Source organism: Chelonia mydas, chromosome 11, assembly GCF_015237465.2.
Source record: "Chelonia mydas isolate rCheMyd1 chromosome 11, rCheMyd1.pri.v2, whole genome shotgun sequence".
Classification (NCBI taxonomy): domain Eukaryota; kingdom Metazoa; phylum Chordata; order Testudines; family Cheloniidae; genus Chelonia; species Chelonia mydas.
The window spans coordinates 5208147-5232323 of NC_051251.2; the positions used below are offsets into that span (position 1 = coordinate 5208147).

A 24177-nucleotide genomic window follows, 5' to 3' on the forward strand; every position below is an offset into this window, starting at 1 on the left:
ATGCAGATATGCAGGACACATACAGACAAAATTGCAGTTCATTTTACAATGACAAAACTTTATTAGCCAACATGGCTTAAACCTGCTCCTCCTCTTGCTTATCTCTGGGTAACCCCACTGACATCAATGGAGTCACACCGGTATTATGGTGTGGTGTGATGAGAGGAGAGTCCTGATCTTTCCTCTCATCCCTTGTGGTCCCCCCCTCCACATTCTCAGTCTTCATTGCTGTGGATAACACCCACATCCTCCCTCAAGCCCAAGAACGCAACCTTGGGGTCCTCTTTGCCTCTGCCCTCTCATTCTCTCCCTATATCCAGGCTGTGACCAAACCCTGCCTTCTTCCTTTACCACTCCAGAGTGCTCCCTCCCGATTGCTCTATCCCTTGCCAGTGATCTGGTCTTCTACTGCCTCAGGTATTAACCTCTTCTCACTCCAGCCTGCCTTCACATCCTTTGGTTTGCCCACATCACACGGCTCGCCGAGCCACTTCACTGACTCCCTGTTGCACTTCGTGTCAGGTTCAGACTTCCCCTTCCCTGAGCGACGGAGTTATCCTGACCGAACCCCTGGTGTAGATAGCCCCACGTCGACGGGATGGCTTCTCCTGTTGACATAGCCACTGCCTCTCGGGGAGGTGGAGTACCTACGCCAAGAGGAGAACCTCTCCTGTCGGCGTAAGTAGCATCCACGCTAAGTGCTACAGCTGTAAGTGTAGAGGTAACACCCCACACACCTCCTGGGTGTGGTGTTCTGTCCTATCTTGCGGCACCGAGACCACTTAGTGCAGGGGTGGCCAACCTGAGCCTGAGAAGGAGCCAGAATTTGCCAATGGACATTGCCAAAGAGCCACAGTGATACGTCAGCAGCCCCTATCAGCGCCCCGCTCCCAGCGCCTCCCGCCCACCGGCAGCCCCGCCGATCAGCGCCTCCCCGCCCCCCTCACCTCCCAATCAGCTGTTTCGTGGCGTGCAGGAGGCTCTGGGAGGGAGGGGGAGGAGGGAGGGCATAGCAGGCTCAGGGGAGGGCACGGGAAGGGGTGGAGTGGGGGCAGGGCCTGTGGCAGAGCCGGGGTTGAGCAGCGAGCTCCCCCCGGCACATTGGAAAGTTGGTGCCTGTAGCTCCAGCCCTGGAGTCGCAGGTTGGCCACCCCTGACTTAGAGAGAGATTAATGAGTCTGCTCTACATCCTTAACTAAGAACCATGTGGTTCTTAGCTCCTGCAGTAGAGGCTCATGCATTTAACTCCAGAGGTCCCAGGTTCGATCCTGCCCGCTGACGACCTGGGTCTGTCGGTGTTCCATAGACAAGCCCTGAGACTGCAGCTCTGTCTACAAAGGTGAGTGTGCTTCCTCCTCAATTAAAAACACAGCCAATTAATTGTTCACGTGCCGTGTCTGAACCACCAAGGTGTATGTATGTGTTTCTAAATGGACTAAACACGTTAGCCTATTTCTGTGATCCATATCCTTCCTTGCCTCTCCCTTTCCCTGTGCTGGGTCTCTTGTCGGTCCTGTCTATCAATTAGACTGTAAGCTTTTTGGAATAGGCTCCTACCTGTCTTCTCTATGTTTTCTGCTATGTATCTAGCATTCTTATGGGTGCTAAATTTAACAACGGTTGGGCAGTTGGTGCGCTGAGACGGCTGCCCATCATGCTGACCAACCCTCTGTCTGTCCATATCCATCCGCTGTCTCTTGTCTTACACTTAGATTGTAAGCTTCTGGGGGCAAGGGCTGCCCTTTTGTTCTGTGTTTATACAGCACCTAGCTCAGCGGGGTCCTGGCCCACGGCAGCACTGCAGTAAAATAAATAAGCAGCAGTATTGATAATACTGGGATGAAATGGCAGATGTGCAGATGTGACTGTTGCCCTAGAACATAAGAACGGCCAGAATGGGTCAGACCAATGGTCCATCTAGCAAGTATCCTGTCTTCTGACAGTGGCCAATGTCAGGGGCATCAAAGGGAATGAACAGAACAGGGCAATTATGGAGTGATCCATCCCCTGTTGTCCAGTCCCAGCTTCCCGCAGTCAAAGGCTTTGGGACCCCTGGAGCATGGGCTTGCATCCCTGACCATATTGGCTCATAGCCATTGATGGACCCATCCACCAGTAACTTATCTAATTCTTTTTTTAACCCAGTTATAGTTTTGGCCTTCACAACATCCCCTGGCGATGAGTTCCACAGGTTGACTGCGCTTTGTGTGAAGAAGTACTTCCTAAGGTTTGTGTTAAACCTACTGCCTATTAATTTCATGGGGTGACCCCTGGTTCTTGGGTTATGAGAAGGCGTAAATAACACTTCCTTATTCATGTTCTCCACACCAGTCATGACTTTATAGACCTCTGTCATATCCTCCCCCTAGTTGTCTCTTTCTCAAGCTGAACAGTCCTGGTCTTTTAAATCTCTCCTCACATGGAAGCTGCTCCATCCCCCGCCGTCATTTTTGTTGCCCTTCTCTGTACCATTTCCAATTCTAATACAGCTGTTTTGAGACAATCTACTGGAGAGGATCAGAACCATTCAAATATGTGTCAGAGGCCCCGCACTGCTACAAACTAAGGCCCAGAGGAGTTAGGCCCCTGAATACCTTTGAAGATCTGGGCCTAGCTGAGATTACCTTTTGGCTCACGTTGTAGCGAGCCCGGCTTTAGAAGGGGGAGAATCGGAGGTCTGTCCCCCTGAAGTTCTGCATGGCTTTTGGGTTTGTTGTGCTTTGCCTAAATACATTTCAATAGGGACTAAAAACCCAAGGGCATAAACATGCTCCCAGAGCTACAGCGTGGGAGCAGGGCTGATCTGAAGGGTGTGTGTGTGGGTGTGGGGGGGAATGGCTTGCAAAGTCAAAGGAGGGCTGATAGGGCTGAGCAGAGGTTTCCCCTAGCAGGGGCCTGCGGGAGCGGTCCCTTTAAGAAGCGGCCTCGCCTTTGGGGCCGTGTGCCTTTAAAAGGCCGTCTCCTGGCGCCCGGCTCTCGGGGCAGGCGATGGCCATTGTCTCGCCCCGGGCTTCCCCTGCTCGGATTCGTGCAGCCGCGCGGGTGAAAAGGCAAAGGCAAGATGGCTGAGATGGGCAAGGGAGTCACGGCGGGGAAAATCGCCAGCAACATGCAGAAGAAGCTCACCCGCGCCCAGGAGAAGGTAAATCGAGGCAAGCCCCCGGGCCGGGGGGGGGCTCTGGGCGAGCTGATCCTCGAGTGCTGGGCGAGCTGGTTTGACTGGGGACGTGTCAGTGCAAGGGGGAGGGGTGTGTGTGCTGCAGTCTCCCCCCCCCCAGTTTTCCTCCCCCCTCCACTCCCAAAGGCACTGACCGCTCAGTAGCCCGGGGGGGGCTAGTGGTAGCCAGCCCGGAGTAGCCTCTTGGTGCCGCAGCTGCGGTGGCTCAGAGGGGCTCTGAGAGATCGGGGGTGCGCTGATTGACGGCCAGTGGGAGAGGGGTGGGGTGTGTGTGTGTGTGTGTGTGTGTTTTGTGGGGTGTGTGTTGGGGGGGGGGTCACAAACAGCTGAAGCCAGGGAGCAGCGCTGCAGGCAGGCGCTCAAGCCCAGTGCAGGCTGGACGCGCTTTCCTTTCCCATGCGGATCAGACCCGTGCATTTCTCCACCCCCCCGGGGCAGCTTTCCGCCCCTCCCGCCTGGCTGCAGATGACCCCCCCCCCCCCGCGCTGTTCTGCCCTTGCTCCCCTGCGCTGCACGGAGGGGGATTCCCCGGCAGGGCACCGCAGGGGGGCTCCCCCCGAGGGAGTTCCCCAGTGGATTGCTGCGGGGTGTATGGCACCAGGGGGGTCCCAGCGTGAGACCCTGCAGACAGGGAGGGAGTGACGTGGGGGGGGGGGTGAGAGAGGTTCCCTAGGTGTGGATTAAATCCAGTGAGGTTGCAAAGCTCTCCCCACCCGCCTCTCCCATAAATTCAAGTGCTTGGGTTGAACGCAGCCTTTCAAAGGCATGGCAGCCTCCCCCACCCTGCCCTGGCTGTTCTCTGGGCAGCCCCATGGATACTGGCATGGGAAGCGTTACAGGACCAGGCTCATAACATGGGCCCAGTAGCGTGAAACCCTCTCCCGGGCACTGCAGTACAACGGGGCTCTCTGAAAAGCTAGCCGTCCAGATCTGTCAGAGAGCAGCTCTGCTCTTGGCTGCCAGGCCCCCGTCCTGTTCTGGACCCAGGTTTGCCCCCCCCCCGGGTTTATCACTGGAGGAGATGCCCCATGGAGGAAATCAAAAATTTAAAACTGGCTTTCAAGGGGGTTGCTGCATTTGGGGTCACTGCGGCTGTCTCAAGCGTTTGCTAGGGGAGAATGTGAAATTTTGCAGTGAGGTTTCCAACCAGCTTGTGTGCTCTAGTGGGGATCAGCTGGGGGGTGGGTGGGGGTGTGTGTGTGTGGTGGGGGGGGAAGGATGTGGCCTGTTCCCTCTGAAACTCTTTGTTGGCTGTAGATAGCACAGAAAAGCTCTCCTAATCTTTAGAAAGCACTGCATGGCAATCCGAACAGATCTTTATGCTTCGCTAGCTGGGGGGTGCTAAGCTTGGCACCTAAGGGTGGGGGATTGAAGGAGTTTGAAACTACCTACCTCCCTGTCTCACTCTCGTCTAAAACCTAGAGCAAGATTTCCTAGCTTTCCCCTCTTTGATTCTCAGATTCTGGAGTCTGTCACTATGCTATGTATGCCTTCCTCTGCTAACATCAAGCTGTTGCTGGGGAGGATGAATTAGGGTCTCTTTCCCGATGTCAGGGAAAGGTTTGGGGACTATGCAGTGGATAGTTTTCATGTTCATCTCTCTGGGATCCTGCTCTGGACGCCAGATGCCTAGTCTGTGCAGGGATTATCGGACGTTTTATGCAGGGACACTGATCAGCTGTTTTTCATCTCAGGCACGCTCATCTTGGTTTTCAGTGATTGCTGTTACAGAAAGATGACATTGACTCAGTGAGGAGCGGTGCATCTTTGGGAGAATGCTTCTGCCATGACCGTTTCTATTCTCCAGGAGTTACCTTTAGCAATGATTAGCTCTAGATGGAAGGCCTGATTACACAAAGCAAAGTGAATGTAAAATGCTACCAGATCAGAATGGGGAAAGGAAATCAGAGGCCCCCCCACCTCTGCCCTCCCTGACAGCTCTCACTGAATTGCACTTATTTAATGAAGCTGGAATGGGGCCCATAGTGTTGTCTGGCTGCTTTAAAAAGCAACCGAACAGTGACCGCACAGGGAGCAGCAATGAAAACGCCTGCTCCTACACACTGAACAAGGGAAGGAGGACAACTCTTTGGTTGTAAACAACGAAAAAAGAATTGCAGGGCTTGGTTCATCCTCTGCTTGGCCTCGATGAACTGATTCAATGGAGAGTGTCTCTCACGTGGCGTGGGAGACCTCACCCTCTTCTCCTGGGGAATGGCTTGCATAGAGGAGTTATCCCACTAATTTTGATACTAGCAAAGTGAGAGGTAGGCATATCGCAATAGTTACAGGATTACCATCAATCCTACACAACATGGTAATGTAGGGAGACAAATGCAGTGAGCGTTACGCCATCACCTTGGCATTTGCAAGACTTTATTTCCTTTAAATAACTGATACATATAAATCGCTGCTTGATGGGAAGAATGTAATGCCACTCTATGGTCTGAGAGAAGAGTTGTGTATATTTAAAGCCAGACAGGAATAGTTGCATTAAGCAAAAGTGTTGAAGATAAGCTGGGTGGGTGCTCAGCACCCAAACCTATTTTAAAAAACGGTATGAAAAGGTTATCCCAAAAGGATGCTCTGAAAGATATAGCAATTTCCTTTAAAAAAACCTTATTAAATAAAGTTAAAATAGCTTTGGATCCCACTGTATTAAAAATGCAAAATGTATACATCATTGTGGGATCATATGTAACTTTGCTAAGGGGGAGATGTGACCCGTGTGAACCCTGGGAAGTGTTATGAGCTTCAGAGGACTATTTGCCAGGCAAGAATGAACTTTTGGGACAAAGTTGAGTTGGTTTCCTGGAGAGGAGGTGAATGGAAAATCCTTCCTCTGGTTATGCAAAGACCCAGCCTTTTGAAGCTATGCCCTGAGAAGAGAACCATTGTCTGCTGTTCACCTGCTACTTGAGGCCAAGATCAAAGCCAATGCTGTATAGAGGAAAGAATTAACTATCCATGATTGTGTGTATTCTTAGTGAAAGCTGATATAAAATTGTGACCACAAGAAAGAACCCTAGGAGGGGTTTGAAGGAATGATCACTTACCAGAGCCCCTGTTGGAGCTGAGGGTGATCTCTGGTAAGCTTGTTAGCAAGTATGTAGGTTTTTATTTTTTTTAATCTGTTTTCTCTGTAATGCTTTCACCTTAATAATAAATGTGCTTGCTTAAAAAGGGCTGTGTGGGTAACTTATCACTGTGGGCTGTTAGGCTGTTTACTGCCTTCTCGCCAGAGGCTATATGCAGCTGCTGGCTGTTTAGGCCATCTGGCTTGCTGGGAATATCACAGTTTAGGCTGGGAATTGTGCAGCCTGGAAAAACCCTGGTCTGAAGGGAAAGAGGGATGGGTCTCCCCCCACGAGAGGTGATGGCTGCGGAGCTAGAAGCCTATAAGTGGGTGCCCTTGCTGGAAATGGGGATTTCAAAGTGGGAATACAGATGCAGTTGCCTTAAACTGTGATAGATGCTCCAGGGAATTTTCACTGCCTTTTAAGCATAGGCACCAACTCTGTGGGTGCCCCAGCTGATCAACTCCTCCCCCTCCCTCCCAGTGCCTCCTGGCTAATGTGATCAGCTGTTTCACCATGTGCAGGAGGAGCTGGGAGGGGGAGGAGCGGGGATGGAGCACACTGGGAGGAGGGGGCAGAGAAAGGCAGGGTGGGAGCTTGGGGGAATGGATGGAGTGGGGATGGGGCCCGGGGTTGAGTGGGGGTTGAGCACCCCCTGGCAAAGGACAAAGCAGGCGCTTATGCTTTTAAGGCTGGTGTATTTTAGTGCTTAATCACACTTAGTGTCCCTGTTATGTATGCTTTTTAGGTTTTATATTTAGAATGAGAATCCCTCCTCCTCCATTGATTTCCAGCTTGAGTGCTGGGAGTCTGATCTCAGCAATGTCCCTGGTGATGAATTTGAGCCTTGTATTGAATGAAGAATGATGTCTTATTCAGTACTAAATTCACAATGGAAGACTGGAGACATTCTCTTTCCGCTTCTGAGATCTCTGTGTAAAGGATGTAAGACGTGCCTTCAGATATGGTGTTTGTCCGCTTTTCACCAAAGCTCTCGGTTTATTTCCAGAAGATACTTTCTTACGTCCGGCAGAAATATGTGGCAAAGCGGTTGGGTAATTGGATACAAAATCTTGTTCATTCATGTTCAGCCTAGAGTTGCCGTGAGTAAAAATTGTTACCATCTGGTGGTTATTCAGTGATCCATGTAAAGAATGATTGTGGTGTCTCAGACCGGTTACAGGTGTCCACACCACAAAAACAACCGTCATAAATGGTACTTACACCCTTTTTGGCAGCCTTAACAGAGAAGCTAGTGATTAATGGGACTTGGGCAAGAAATCGCCTCTTGCAATATGTCTGCACAGCAGCTGGGAGAGTGATTCTCGCCTACAGTAGATATAGATGTGCTAGCACTTTCTGAGCTAGGGTGCTAAAAATAGTGGTCTGGATACAGCTCAGGCTGACCTCCTGAATACATCCTCATGCGGGGGGGTTTATTTGGGTGACTACCTTAAACTGCTGCTATTTTTAGTGTGCTAGCTTGAGCAGAGCTAATATCTTTCTATCCAATCTCTCTATATAGCGACCTGAACTGGGAATCTTGCCTCCCACCAGCAGCTGGGTAGACACCCGTAATCATTTAGTTTAGTCGGGGATGAGGCGTGTTGGTGGAACAGGTTCATTGCAGTTGTCTATCCTGTAGATAACTGGTGTATCTTCAGCTTCTGAGACGTTAAATATTCGGTTCTAAACTCACTCTCTAAATGGGGGGGGGGGGAGGGAGGGAGGGGGAAGAGGTTGGTGCCACAAAAACATTACAGATGTTCACGTCCGAGGTCATCATGGGCCTAGTGTTGATGTTTGTTTGCACTTTTTATGGCATGTAATAAGTGCGCCACAATCTATGCTTTTCTTTCTTTTTTAGCCTATAATAATCTAGTTTCTTATTTAGATTGTAAATATCTCTGTTCCCTATTCCACATGGTTGCTTTTCCCAGTGCTTTACTGATACCAATCTTATACCCTGAATTAAGTCATCCTAGCTCTGTTCCAGGGATTTGCTGTTTCTAGGCCTTTCAGTCTATCTACATGAGCAGAAATTTTCACTCAACATTTAAATAAAAATGAATTTGGCTGATTGGAATGAATCTTGGTGTCCTAGAAATTCCTCTGTAAAATTCCAGGTGGAGGGTTGATTAATGCCACAAACTGATGGACTGACTTCTTCTTGCTCAGCTGGCCATAACTGGGCATGTCACAGAGACAAACCTGTTTAGTCATTACTAACCTCTCCTATTGGCTGGCTAGAGAACAGGAGTGGAATGATGATAGCTGTGTCGAGAGCTGCTCAGGATTTAAGGTGTCTGGAGGCAAGCCAGCAAGGCGAGGAGAGAAATGTGTGGTAGATGCAAGGAATCGAAAACTGTCAGGTTTGGGGCAAAGGATTTCTGCAAAAATGTGAGGTAGAAATAATAAACTAGTTTATGCCTATTGCTCCAGGCTTGGATTGTGTGTGTGTTGGGGTGTGTTTGTCATGTTTTTATTTGTTGTTCTGTTGATATTTAGAGACGAGTGGTGGTCTCTTTTCTCGGTGTAGTAAATATTACATTAAAAGACCTCTGCATCTAGTTCAACCTTCCAGACCTTTGGGGGCGGTGGGCGGGGGGGGTACATTCTTCTATGACATCAATAAGGTATAATCATGCTAGTTAATGTGAATGCTAACAAACAAATCCATCGTCGCCTACCTATCTTTATTCCTAATCTAAGCAACCTAAAAGCAGGGGGGATTCCTTCTAGATCAAGCTGTGTTTCAATGATGGTTTATGTTATGGTAGGCCTCCCCAGTGTGATTTTTAGATCACAGTTCTGGAAGTCAGGACGCCCAGGTTCTAACTTTCCCAGCTGCCACTGACTTGCTATGTTACCCTGGGCACTTTACTTCAACTCTCTTCCTCACGTGTACTCTGGGGAGGATGACACAGCCATCTTTGTAAAGGGGCTTTGATAGCCTCAGAAGGGTGTTCTCTCAGTGCAAAGTGTTATCAGTTTATTATTGGTGAGCATAACGCTTTATATACTCCTTTAGGATTGTAAATCCTTTAAGCAAATGGTTAATGGTGAGACACAACAAAGGACCCTGGGGTGGAAGGTGGCTGGGAAGGAAGGGGTAGAAGAAAACTGTTCTTGCTCTGCCTCTCAATCCCTTTCTCGAATAAATTGTCTGTCACAAGAATGGTGTTAGTACAACACAGTTCAGAAGGGAGCGGTCTCTTCACTGATCCGACTCTGTTCCTTTCTTTCTCTTTTTCCTTAGCTCTCCTCTGAACAGGAGCCAAGAGAAGGATGTAGCAGAAAGGCAGGCCTTGCATGTTGATCAGACCTGGTCTCAGTCCCATTCCCTTATGTAAAGAAGCCCAGAGGTGGGGTCCAACAGCTAAGAACCCCCTGAGTGAAATTCTGGCCTTATTGAAGTCCATGGGAGGTTTGCTGCTGACTTTAGTTGGCGCAAGGATTTTGCCTCTGTGGTCCCCAGAGTCTTAAGTTGGTCTTCTCCAGCTGTGGACTGCAGCTGTCCGGAGACAGCCTTGGAGCTAGCCAGGTCCTAGCTCTGAGGACGTCTTTGGAGGTCTTATAGACTTGTATTGGAAAAGTAGAAAAGGGGCTAGTGCCGTGTGTGTTGCCTTGGCCCTACCGTTGCAGGGAGTAAATGACTGAAAAAATATGCCTGCCTGGTCTGTTCAAGATGGTGGAATTCGTTTTTGCTGCACCTCAGGTTCCTCATGGCCTTTCAAAGCCTTGATCTAGTGCTACTGTTTGACCTCATTCCTGGGCAAAGTGTCAAATGCTCTGTGTAACGTCAGGCAGGAGGCGTGCAGAAGTGGCGATGCAGTGGGGGACAGAAGCACTGTACCTGTGCTGATCCTGTCAGGAACTGTCTTTTTCTGGAGAACTTGCCAGCAGCTTATACAAGGCTTGCTTTGTGGGTCGTGGTCTCTTTAGTAACACTGGTAAAGGGCCGCCTTCACCCGCCTTTCCTAGACATAATCCTGGAAGTGACAACATGACTCTAAAAGCCATAATTAAGGACAGCTGCAAACTGACCACATTGTAGTTAATTTATTTGGGAAACACAAAGCTCTGGAATGCTTTCTGATTCAGCTCTCTCCCTCTCTTCACCTGTGATTTTAATTTGATTATTGCAGTAAGCCCTCTCTAAAATTATTCTTGGGAGGTCAGGGCTTTGCATTGTTTACTGAGGTAGTTGTAAGAGGAATTTTGATAAGACTTCAAGGGAGATTTACAATAGCCCCCTGGAAAAGTTACTCTTCCTGGGAGGTTAATTGAACAGCTTTTGGCCCTTCAGCCTTTCTTCGCTGCTAATCATTGCCCTAGAGTAAAACCACGTCATTTAATTATTGTTACAGGGTCATAAACTTGCCTGGCACTTTACCAGAAAAGAAGGCAAGTCACTGCCCTGAAGCATTTACAATCTGAGGTGCTCAGCACCTTGCCAGATTGCATCCTAAGGGCATGGCCACGCTACTAAATTAAGTCGACCTAACTTAAGTAGGCATGCAGCTGCCGCAGTAACGACATCAGCTGTGCACGTCTACACTTTGCTTCTTGTGTCAGGGGTCTGGGTCCTCTGCAGGAGCGCGTGCACCGATTGAACTGTCAGTGTGGGGCATAGAGGGACAGCTTCTGAAAGCCCGCAACAGTTGATGTAAGCAATGCAGTGTCTACACTGATGCTGTGTCGACCTAACTACATAAATATTGACTCTCGTGGAGGTGGAGTTATTAAGTGGGTGTAATGGGCGAGTTCCCTAGGTGGGAGCAAAGTTGTAGTGTACACACTAACCGAGTTAGGTTGACGCATAGCTGTTTACGTTGACCTAACTCTGTAGTACTTGTGGCACCTTAGAGACTAACCAGTTTATTTGAGCATGAGCTTTCGTGAGCTACAGCTATAGCTATGCATCCGATGAAGTGAGCTGTAGCTCACGAAAGCTCATGCTCAAATAAACTGGTTAGTCTCTAAGGTGCCACAAGTACTCCTTTTCTTTTTACGAATACAGACTAACACGGCTGTTACTCTGAAACCTAACTCTGTAGTGTAGATGCTGGCCTCCTTTTCTTCCCACTGCCCTCCTCCTCTTCCCCTGAGAGGTTACAACAAGAGCCTGTGGTTGCTCTGTTTAGAGCTGTATGGTGCCATAGACAGTGTCACCAACTTGGCCGATTTTCATCACAAGGGGCAGGGTTTTGGAACAATTGTGGAGCCTGTCTGGTGGTGACGTGAGAAGCTCCAGGCCTCTTGTTAAGTTCAGCCTTGCGGGAAGCCGGCAGAGTCTCTTCCCCTTGGCCTGGCTTCACTCTCCCCTTCTTCCCCATGTGAGAAATAGACAGGAAGGTGCATGCATTTGCTCCTTTCCCCTACCCTCTGCAGCACCTGGCCTGGGGGGAGGGAAAGAATTGCTCCAGGAGCTAACACCCTCTAGGCTGGGAAAGTGGGAGACGGAGTCCTGCTGGAGCCTCTGAGGTCTCAGGGGTGTGAGGGGGTAAGGGAAGAACCTTAGGAGAAGTAGAGGTGAAGCTGGGGACTGATGGGACTGGGGTGCTGCTGAGCTCAGGGAAGGGGAGAGGCTGCGGGAAGGAAGAATAATTAAAATAAGAATCATTTTAAGCTATTCGGACAATTATGAAGGTTTAAAAAAAACAACAAAATAATTTATTGTAATTACTGAACAATGTATATATTTATGTAGTGAGCAAAATTATGCAGAGAAGAAAGATTTAAAATGGTTTGAGATACTTTGAATGTGACTGAATGGATTATTTAAAAATGATATTTAGGGATTATAAATATAATTAGTAATAAATATAAAAGGCTCCAAAAGCTGGCTGACATTGCAAAGATTCTTGCATGTGAAGGTCTTCGCAGCTCATATAGATCATTATTGAAAAATAACTGGAAAATTTGCTACTTTGAGAGTGCCTTGTGTTTCCAGGATGTTCATTGTTCATTTTTCAGCTCCATTTTATAGGCCTTGTATGGTATATTTCTAAATAAGTATGAATTAGGTTTTTCCATCATATTTTATCTTTATCACACTATGGAGCTCTCCACTGAGTACTTCTGTGTGCAAGAACTTAACAGAAGTTCGCCCTCTTTTCCCTACCAGCATAGTTGCCTTCTTTCCATTTTTGAAGGGATACTTTTGAGGGGACATCCATCCTAAAAAGGAGATACCGTTCACAGAAGCATTACAATGATATTGAAATTAGTTTCTCACTGCTTAAGAGTAGCTCAGATAAAACAAAGTCTTAACCATTTTGTGACCTCTCCCTTCCAATTCTCCTAACTAGGTTTGTGTACCTTCAGTGTACACCGACTCTCCATCTCAGCAGCCAGGGTGAGGCGTGCGTGCATTAAAGGTTGTATTCAGTGTAGTTGTAGCCATGTCGGTCCCAGGATATTAGAGAGACAAGGGGGAGGTCTTTTATTGGACCAACTTCTGTTGGTGAGAGAGACAAGCTATTGAGCCATCCAGGGCTGCTCTTCGGGTCTGGAAAAGGTACTCCTGGTGTTACAGCTAAATACAAGGTGGAACAGATACTTTAGTATAAGTATCTGGCACATATTGTAAAGGGACTATTCAAGGTAGAATGGCCCATTAACATATCCATAGTCCTAGGACAAAGTGGGGGGGGGAGGGACAGTGGTTTACAGGTTGTTGTAATAAGCCATAAATCAAGTGAGAACCTGCTTCAATACAGAAATAAACTCCTCTTGCAACCTCCCCCACCCAACTGGAACCCATATGCGGTATCATCAAACTACAACCCATACTTCATGGGGCCCCCCCCCCAAAAGAAATTGTTCCTGAACTCCCATTTCTGGTCTTCAAGCAACCCCCAACCTCTCCATGCTCATCATCAGAAGTAAGCTCCCCACAGACCAGAACACACCAACTCAAAGTGACACCAGACTCTGCCAGGATAACAGATGCAAAACCTGCAGGCACATCTTCAGTTCACTGCTACAATGATCGGTGCCTCCCAACACACACCTTTAAAGATCCATGGATCCTACCCCTGCCTATGACAACAAGTGGGCTCACCCCATCCTATGCCCTAACTGCCCCAATAGCAACAATGTGAGTGAAACCAGACAGTCACTGTGCTCTTGAATCAACTTGCACAGGAAAATGATGCAAGACAAAAACACCCTCGTCTGTCACCTGTGAGTGAACGCTTTTCACAAAGTGAATACTCCTATATCTCCCCTCTCCATCCTCCTCTCAAAGGAAACCCGCACAACACTTTCAGAAGATGAGCCTGGGAGCTTAAATTCATAACTCTGTTAGACCCTGAAAATCATGGACTGAACGCACACACTTGGATTTATGGCTGTAACCCACTAACCCCCTTTTTTTGTCCTATGACTGCAGAGGTGTTAACAGGCCACTCTCCCTTGAATAAAGCAAAGGAGGACTTGTGGCACCTTAGAGACTAACAAATTTATTTGAGCATAAGCTTTCGTGAGCTACAGCTCACTTCATCGGATGCTGTAGCTCATGAAAGCTTATGCTCAAATAAATTTGTTAGTCTCTAAGGTGCCACAAGTCCTCCTTTTCTTTTTGCGAATACAGACTAACACGGCTGCTACTCTGAAATCTCCCTTGAGTGGTCCCTTTACAATATGTGCTAACTACATACGCTAAACAAGCTGTTCCACCTTGCATTTTGCTGTGATGCTGGAAGCACCTTTCCTAGACCTGAGAGAGTTGTGTGTCTGCATTAGAGGTTTACTTTTCCACCTGAAATTATCAAACACACGTTTCCAGGAGATTAGAGGGGAATTAAAAAGTCAAATGACAGATGAAGAGCATGTTGATTTTTAAATCCTACGATTTGTGGGGCCAATCTCGTGATTTTTTTTTCCCTCCCAGGATCTGAGTCATGATTTTTGATCAGAGATTGGCAATACTGCTTGAAGCTTCTACATTAAAATATATAGTTTATTTGAAGGGAAGATGAGGGCTTAATTGATAGGTATTTGATTTTTGTCATGTTATGGGACCCATCCTAGTTCCATCACACAGTGCAACCTTCACAGCTCCACGTGGGCTGCCGGACCATGCAGAGCCCCCATGATCAAACCTTGCCCCAGTCAGTTGCACTGGCAATTTACCAGGACCCCGAAGGCTGCACTTGATTTGCATTAACAGAACAGATTGCAGCCACCCTCTTCTTCAGGGAGATGCAGCGGATGATCCTAGCGTTCGGACCTCCCTATTTATATCAGTGACACTGGGACATGTATTCTGAGCACTGTCTTTTTTAAAGATAAAGTTGTATTATTCTGAGCTGCATTTGGCCAGCGGGCTCTGCATTATCCACCCTTGTACAATGTGCCTTTTCTATTTATGCAACACGAGAACAAGAATTAAATATCTGCTGTGGTGGCTTCAGAAACCGCCCACAAAAAGAGCTTGGTCTCCTAATGTCAGCAGCATAGAGGAAATTGATGGCAACTTGGAATGGACAGCCTGCCTTTTAACCTTCTGCTCAATAGCTAGTTTATTTGCCTCGCTGAAGTTCATTAACAAACAATCTAAGTTTCAGAGTGGTAGCCATGTTAGTCTGTATCAGCAAAAACAACGAGGAGTCCTTGTGGCACCGTAAACTAACAAATTTATTTGGGCATAAGCTTTCGTGGGCTAAAACCCACTTCATCAGATGCATGGAGTGAAAAATACAGTAAGGTGGGTGTGTGTGTGTGTGTGTGTGTGTACAGCACATGAAAAGATGGGAGTTGCCTTACCGTGTGTGTGTGTGCGCGCAGGGGTTAGTGCTAACTTCCACCTAAATTGGATTGGCCTCATTAGCACTGCCCCCTCCTCCCCACTACTTGGTAAGGCAACTCCCATCTTTTCATGTGCTGTAATATATATATACTGCTTACTGTATTTTTCACTCATGCATCTGATGAAGTGGGTTTTAGCCCACAAAAGCTTATGCCCAAATAAATTTGTTAGTGCCACAAGGACTCCTTGTTTTAAACAGTCTGTGTTCCACAAGAGAAAGTGAAGTGAAAGTATAATAATCTGGTGTCAGCAACTGCTGAGTTAAGAGAAACTGAAATGTAGCTTTTATTTATTTAAAAAAAACTTTGTGAAAGTCACTCATTTAACATGCAAGTTTAGCTCATTTGACACTGCAGGTTGCATCACATTTAAATAAACAGCTGAGACATAAGCAGAGGCCTTTGCAGAAAAGCCTAGTTTTGAGGGCGGTAGGGACAACAGATCTGACATGGGATTTTTGCAGTGGGTACATTTTGGTGAGGTAGGGACCTCAGATGGTTCAGGTCAGCACTCGGAATTTCAAATACATTTGCAAATTATTTGAACCTCTTGGATCTTTACAAACTGGTTGCTACTGTGAGAGGGTTTCAGCCGTGAAAGAAACGAAAACTATAGTAGTGCAAAGCAAATAGAAATAACTGTGCAGGGTTGGTGGGGATTAAGACACACAGGTTAGGGTTGGCTTGCATGCACAGTTAGTGTGCTCACCCATGCAAACTAGGTAACTTTGGAGGTGCGTCTACTTCATTTGCCTGTCCAGTTACTAAATGTGTATGCACAATCCTGCTAAATATGCAAGCAAATTAAATGGCTAAACTGAAAACTGGCCACAGATTTTTTTTTAACTGATATAAGATCACAGAAAGCCCAAGGTTTTTTTTTTTTTTTTTTTAAAAAAAAGGTACTTTAGGGTTCCTTCAGCCTGTTTGTGTAAACTTTCTCACAAATTAATAAGATGATAAAAAGCTTACCCTATCTGCTGAGGAGGCCTTGGAAATTAGAGTGCAACGCAGCCTCTTTTGCCTTGGGAATATGTGTATGCATGGCCCAAGCCTGGCCAGAGAAACCAGGCATACAGGGAACCTGTAGATGGAATAGTTGATGGATTGGAAAACAAGACTGATAGTGCCTTCCCACGCTCTCTCTGTGTAGTGTAAGCAGAAGTCCTGCAGAACTCTACTCGGTATGAACTGAAATATATCGAACATGTTCAGGAGAACTCTTCCTCCAGAGATGCGCCCTGCAGTTGAAAAGCTTTTTCATTAATTGTCCCTCATGGCAGCATAGTGCTGTTTGTAAGAACCACTACTAAGTTCAGCCATTGCTGGCTTTTTTGCCCCTCAATTTAGAAAGAGGGAGAAGTCTAGACAGCAGATGTTCCTTTAAAATAGGCTGCAGGGCAGGGTGAAGAGAGCGCTAAATATTTGACTATTTCAGAGCAAAACATTATTTAGGAGTGACAAATCCATGACTAAAGAAACTTGGTTAGTGTTACCGGTTTGTTAATGCCCTGGTAATGAATAAAACCTAGTGTGCCGGACTGTCTGCAAGATGTCTGCCATTTTAGGCCTAAGAAAATAGTTACCTGGTTTGGAATGATTCATTAACTATGCAGTTCTCTGTCAAGCATGTGGGGTGTTTTTCCCCAAAGTTGATGGGCTTTTTGGTTGGAATTGCCCAATAGCTACCCCTTCCAAGGAAGTTATTTTATCAGCATAGTAACTAGAGCTGAGCAGAGACAGAGTAAACATTTTTCAGTGAATAGTTGCTCACATTCCAGGGTGAAATAGAATTAGACAGGACTGCAATGCTCCCGTTCACTTTCCATGACCACTAGTCCAGTACTGAAATACTTCAGCGTTGGCTGAAACTTTTTTGAGAGGCATCAGCCATTGTAAAATTTGCAATTCATCCTGCGTCAAATACGACAGTATGTTCCATGCTGTATCATCATTTAATAAATAAAATATTCTCTGTTCCAAAGCACTTGCACTCCAAAGGACAGACCTACAGAATACAGAGCCCGCTGGACTAGTGGCTCTCATCCTTTCCAGACGACTGTACCCCTTTCAGGAATCTGATATGTCTTGCGCACCCCCAAGTTACACCTCACTTGAAAACTACTTGCTTACAAAGTCAGACATAAAAAGACAAGTGTCCCTGCACGCTATTACTGAAAAATTGCTGTCTCATTTTTACCATATAATTTATAAAATCAATTGGAATATAAATATTGTACTTTCATTTCAGTGTCTAATATATAGAGCAGTATAAACAACTAATTGTCTGTATGGCATTTTAGTTTGCACTGGTAAAACTGGGTAAATATCTTGAGTTGATGTACCCACTGGAAGACCTCTGCACGTATCCCTGGTTGAGAACCACTGCGCTGGACTATCCAAAGGTATGGATTAGTTTAGGTTTTTTGACTGATCATTTTACTAGTTTATTGTAAACTGGACATTGCAGAAGGTGGGCATTTTTAGGGGGGATTTGGATGATAGGCCTGTGGCAATTCTTCAAAAAGGGCTGTAGTTTTGGAGTTTAATGTACCCACTTATATCATTTGAAAGCTCATTTTATGACTGTTTAGATAAGGTGTGATATGGAGCTGTCAAGCGGTGAAGTAAGCCTGTAGGCAACCTGAAACAATGGGACCCAAAATGAGTGTTTTTGCACAGTTCCAGAAACACTGCAATAGGGGTATATCTACAGTTCTTACGGTTTAAGTTAATTTCAGCACTTTAACGTGGTGATTATAGGTCAGAGCTACCAAATGACAGTGTATTAAAAGATTTGTATTGGTTTTGGATGGACAAGGATTTTTTTCCCCAGAAATGAAGCTGTTTAGCATGTTATCATTTAGTTGGTGTTGGTCCTGCTTTGAGCAGGGGGTTGGACTAGGTGACCTCCTGAGGCCCCTTCCAACCCTGAGATTCTATGTTGCAAAAATGGCAAATCAACATTTTGCAATATATCAATGTGGAATGGTTTCACGTTGCACATTCTTAATTGTCAAAGTATCTCACAGGTGACTATAGTAGTTTTCTATATTTTTCAGTTGAAATTTGTTGACCCAATCAGTCTCACACTGAAGGTTGTGGACCAGTAGCAGTAGATTGCATGCCCACAGCTTGTACTGCATAGTGGATAGATGTAAATGTACATGCATTCCTAATGTAATCCGTCTCCATTTGTAAGCTTTGCTACATACAATGTAGCATTTAATTTCTCTGGTAGAGAGTTTTAACTTGTAACTGCCTTTGCATGCAGTACTAGTCTTTGAAATATTCTAGAAACTAGCTTTTTAATTCAGTGATGTTTATGGACAGGTCAGTATTAGTGTCAAAGATGACAATACACAGCTTTGTATTATGAATATGCAAAAGCTATGAGAGAAAGAAGTGACCTAATAAGTAGTAAAAACAAAGTCTATGAAGAGCATGTTACAGCTCTTACCAACCATGTCATCAACAATATGACAAACCCATTTGACCCTGAATCAGATCCAGAGGTGCTTATCAGCGTATCTGTGGACTTCATCAGATAAACAAGTTTCACTACTGAAAATAGCAGATGTTGGTGAGGAAGAAATGAAGAGGTTTGAGGTGCATTTGGTTGTGATGGGACATGAAGCTTCTTCAGCCCAGTCAAGAAATCTGGCATCAAAACATTTGCTGACATGGCCAAGAAGACCAAATGTAAGTCTGCCAAGGGAGGGACAGTCCCAGTAGTGGTCAGTCCAGAAATTGCTTTCTGCAGATCCCTGTCCTTAGCAAGATGCAGACATGTTTCAGTGGCAACTGTTCTTAATCACCAGTAGGACTTATGCTTATGACCCTCTTCAATGCTGATGGAACAATAAGAAAAGACAAAGCTGAATTAGGGCTGTGATACTCTCTAAAGGGGAAGTTGTGATAGTCTACACAATTATGGTAATCATTTTTACAAAATTATGATAAAGCTTGTAGAAGGTGTGCCTTGTAAGGTATCATTGGAAAAGTTATAATATGCTGAATATTACTGTCCTGTTAAAATGTGTGTATCAACATTATGTATGGAATTACGAGGTTTTGCATACGTTTGTGACTCAAACATGCTGTGAGTCTGAGAAATGCCAACAGGTTAGCTCTTCAGGAATAACAGAGGGACTATAAACAATGACCACTGCTTGTCAGCCCTGGAGACCCCTCAAACCGCACATTCCCAGAAAAGCAAGCAAGAATTTGCAATTCATATGAAGGACCATGGCACTGCCTGACCTCATGACACAGCAAGGACTTTTTCCAGTAAAAAGGATCAAGATATAAAAAGGGGTAATAAAGGCCCCTGACCACCCCCCCGCCCCCCCTTCTGGAGTGGTGAATACTGATGGGAATTCTGAACAAAAGGACAAAATATTTTTGGGCAACCCAGAGGAGCATATAGAAAACTAGCAAATGTTACATCTCTACTAGCATTGTGTATTACAAACTTCTAATTCACATGTAATGTATTCACCTGCTTTAACCTCTCTAACTTTTTCTTAGCTAATAAACCTTTAGTTTAGTTTACTAAAGAAATTGGCTTCAGCATTATTTTTGAGAGCTGAAGTATACCTTGACCTGGGGTAGGTGACTAGCCCTTTGGGATTGGAGAAACCTAATATGGGGTGATTTTGCTTTTAATAACCTTTCTTCATAAAGTCTGGTCTGTCTGGGTAGCTAAGTAGGGGCTGGAGAGCCTAAGGAGGACTGTCCATGGCTCCATGGTAAAACTAATGTAGTGATCCAGGAGTGCACACTTGTTACTGGTTTTGGTGAAATCTACTAATAGAATATACCACCAATTTGGGGTGGCCATCCTGTTTTCTGATTGCCTGACCTGGGATGGGCGCTCTCAGCTGTGACCCATTCCAGGCACCTGTGACAAGGGCATTAGCTGGAAGCTCAATGAGCTAAGAGCATGCAACAAAGAAACGGCAGTGTACATCAGATGCTTTGGGTGCCAAACAAATGATGGGTACAGACAGATTCCACACATTTGATGAATTGGCTGCTGAGTACTTGAGGCAGGTCCTAAAAGGATTTGAGGCTGCTAATTTTACAGCTGAAGTCTTTGACTGACATGACAACAGTAACTCTGTGGAAATCGCAGAAAGACAGTGCTGAAAGAGGAGCTAACATTGGATGCAAGAAAAATACTGGTGGTTGGTAAAAAAAACCTTTTTCATGGAGGCCCCGGGAGTCCAAGTGTGGTATCCAACCAGCAGCCGCTCATAAAATTCCTCTGAATATATGGTTCAAAATGCACCTGAGCGTGTAGGAACACAAACACTCCTCCTTGCTGGAGGCTTTTCCAGTGGGTGAAGTAGCAAAGTCCATCACCAAGAGAGGTGTTGAAGCCCAAGATTTGTAAAGTACTCAAGAGGAAGCAGACACAAAGATGCTTCTGCATGCTGTATATGCCAATATGGCTTTTGAGTCTCTTGGTGTCAAAGGAACCATAATAATTTGGTCACTTGACATGTTTTGGTCCTTCCTGTTCCATAATTTCCAAAAATGGAACACTTGTTTCAATCCCCATGTTAACTGGCAAGCATCGCTTTACCCCGTACATGGGACTTGTGACGCAGTTGCTCCTGACTTCTTCAAGGTGCTTCCTGCTGCACACGTATTAACAGGGTGTGACTCCGTGTCATCCATATTTAGTTTTTTGGGGGAAAAAAATCTGTTTTAATATTGTCAAAACAAAGGGAGTTTGTTTACCTCATTCAGAAATCTTGCCCAATTGGGAGAGCGTGACAGATCCACTGCAACTTCTGCAGCAAGGCAGTTGCTAGCCATGCTGTATGACCAAGCCAGAAAAGAAAAGGGGTGCCCAGAGACCTGAATTACTTGCACCCCAGTCTCTCCATCAAAAAGGAGAAGTGACTGGCCAAACTCCTACCATGCGAGGACAGTTTTGAAGAGCATGTCAAAAATGCATCTTGGCAAACAAAGCTTTGGATGTCTTCACATATATGTAAACCCGATTTATTGGATCGCCATTGCTACATGGATGGAAAAATGTGGATGATCTACTTCCTGAATTCTTCCAAGCATCTGAGCATCTACAAGACCTCATTTGTGTGTGCCCCTGTAGGGTTTGCTGCATGATCAACGCTGTAGTCAGAACAATCTTGACTGAACACAACTGGGTACATGCCAAGGCAATGAAGACGGTGGTAACCCACCCACACTCAGCAGAGATCATAATGGTGAACAAGATGCTAACGCTGATGACTAGAAATGACACCAATGCTATTACATTTCAATGATTCCTGTACAAATTTATGATTTAGATTTTTTTACCCTTTAGACTGTGGTTGGGATACTTTGAGGTCACAAAGAAATCCAATTTTTTGTCTTACTTTAATGACTATGTATTTCAACAGAAACAAGTGCATATATTTCAAAGTGGTTATTTCAACGTGTTGATGTCATTGTTTATCCTTGTTTCTGTGGGAAGGACACTACTTGACAGCTTCACTTCAGACCTCCACTTTAAAGTGGATATAATAAGCTTTCAAGTGATGTGTGATGTGCCTATGTGTGTAGAGGGTGCATTAAGTTGACCAAACCGGTGGTGTCTGCTTGCTTGTGAAGAAGGGGTAACGGTTTTGTGAACTAGCGCAGGGATGCCGAATCTATGGCCCACGGACCATACGTGGCCCACCAGAGCCCATGGCCTGCCTCAACACAATATGTTAATGAACTGGTCATGAGCAGTTTTTTGTCACGTTTACATCACTTTAGTTTACAGAAGTGTGTAAATAGACAATATTTTCTAAACACATACACAACAAGCTGAACTTAAAATAAAAATCAATAGAGGTGACTCATTAAAATATGTAGAATCTGTTTGGCCCACTCAAGGTTGTGCTTCGTTTTATGTGGCCCTCCCGTGACAGAAGGTTGGGCACCCCTGCACGAGAGCATTGAGGTCATTCTGCACGCAGGGCGCAGCATAGAAAAGCACACAGCCAGGACCAGGCATGGGACTCGGCCTGCAGGATGAGCGGAGGGTGGCGTTGGAGGAAAGGAGGCTTGATCTGCAGGCTGGAGAGGAATTTTATGTGGGGCTTTGGAGGGGAGGACTAGAAGTTTGACCTTGACGTGGTAGGAAGGGCAAGCGAGTGGAGAGATGAAAGGGGGGATATGATTGGTTAGATGGGCGAATGGACATTCAAAGTACTGAACAGAATGGAGCTTCCAAATCTCTGATCTTCCAGTAGTCACCTGTGAGTGGGTGACTATAATCAGCCACCGGACCAGATTTCCCTCCCCCTGCCAAATGCATGTAACTGATTCTGGTGCTCTTTAATACCTGCCCCTTAGCCTGTGTGGACAGCTTGGCGAAAGCAATGCGGTGTGCAGCATCCTGTCTTGGTTTCTCAGCTCGTGTGTGAACTCCTGAGGAGCTCATCAGGGTGGCACATAGCCCTTGCCCCACACAACAGCAGTTCTCCTACACTTGAAAACACCATGGGCCAGAGTCACAGCTGGCGTGCGTTGGCACCGCGTCATTGAGGTCAGGGGAGTTGCGCCCATTCACAGCGAGAGGATCTGGCCCTCCTCTCAAGGGCTCCATTGGTAGCTTCATTGAGACCAGTGGCTTACAATACCATAGGAGAGGAGGAGAATTGGGTCCAGTGCTGCTTGCTTCTACTCTAGAAAAATCAGGAATAAGTTCTGCATAAAGTGACCTATAGAAATCTGAAGGAACGTAAATCTGAGGGAAGCCTTGACTTGATTTGAGGGACCAGCTAGGCCTGCAATCAGTGCTCACACACTCACTGTCCTGTGTCCATGTCACAGGCGGGGCTCTGCACCCAAGCTCAAGCCTGTGTTGGTGCGTTACCAAAGCATTTCCAGCTATCCCACCTGTGGCAATGCTGAGCTTTCCAGGTTAGAGCCGCTCTACAGCATATCCGAGGTTCTGCTGTTTTTCCTTCTCCTTCGATTGCCCTCCTCTCTGGGGCTAAGACCTACCCAGCGGCATTACAGGGGCTCTCCTCTTCCTAATGGCCCAGGCTCAAACCTGCCTTGTAGCAAACATTGCAGTAGCTCTCCTGTTCTCTCATCTGCACCCAGGCTCAGAGCTGCTTTGCAGTACTATATCACTTCCCTTGGGTTCCCTAATATTCTCTGCTCCCCAGCTGGGACCCACAGTGCAGGAGCTCCCCTGTTTTGCCATTCTCCTGATTCCCCACCTCTGGCCTGTACTTCAGATCCCCTTCCCTTTTTAATTTGCATCCTAAGTTGGTCACCTCATTTTGCATTCACATCCAGCTCTGGAGAAACAAAAATGATTTTTTTTTTGTGGCTGTCTCCGCATTCAAATCGCATGTTACAGGGGTGAGGTGGAGGAAGAGAAGAGACGAGAGGCAGGGATTTGTACAAATGGCACTATTTGTGCTATCTATCCTCCTTACTAGTGTTACAGCCAGCTATAGATAGGGCTTAATTAAGCCCTGTTAAATCTTATTTGGATAGGCATTTAACTTCTTGTGGAGTTGTCCTCTGGAATGTGACATTGATGCAGACTGAATTAAGTGATGCCATTTTGGCCCTCTTGGTTATGTGGTTACTATGCAGCTAATACCCTGATTCACTGATAAGTTTCTGTAGGTTTTGTCTAAAACAAAACAACCCTAAATGCAATTGTGTGTCTAATATGTGTGCAGAATGACCTTGATTGCACAAGCAAATCTGGTAATTGTGTGCACGAATGATCAGTTGCATGCCAGTTGACTTACCAATGAAAATTAAATATGCAATTGTATGCACCTAATTTTAAAGATCAAGACGGAGTATTTAAGTGACCTGACAGTCACAGGTGCTAAGTACCCACAGCTACCATTGACTTCTGATGTGTAGAGTGTTCAGCACATTTGAAAATCAGGCCAATTATTTAAGTGCCAAAACTTCAGGCTCAAACCTTGGAAAGTTTTCATTTCAGTTCTTAAAGTTCCTGGTCTCTTATGGATTAAGTTAATATCTTACTTAATTGAGGTTTTTTAAGGCAAGAGATGCTGTCAAAATAAAAATCCAATTTTAAAAGCCATTTTCCTTCGGTGTATT

General features: G+C 45.9%; 1 protein-coding gene across 15 annotated transcripts in view; it reads left to right on the forward strand.

Annotated features, from left to right (window-relative positions):
- Nucleotides 1-2817: 2817 nt before the first annotated feature.
- Nucleotides 2818-24177, forward strand: part of BIN1 (bridging integrator 1) — a 154686-nt gene continuing 133326 nt past the window's right edge. For 2 of the 15 annotated variants that reach the window (XM_043525062.1, XM_043525058.1), the window contains exon 1: nt 2868-3142. In XM_043525062.1, the coding sequence (XP_043380997.1) occupies nt 3062-3142 (81 nt within the window). In that variant the 5' untranslated portion in view covers nt 2868-3061. Of the gene's footprint in view, nt 3143-24177 lie in introns of all 15 variants that reach the window. The other 13 variants (XM_043525059.1, XM_037912521.2, XM_043525061.1 and 10 more) reach the window with 9 other exon arrangements.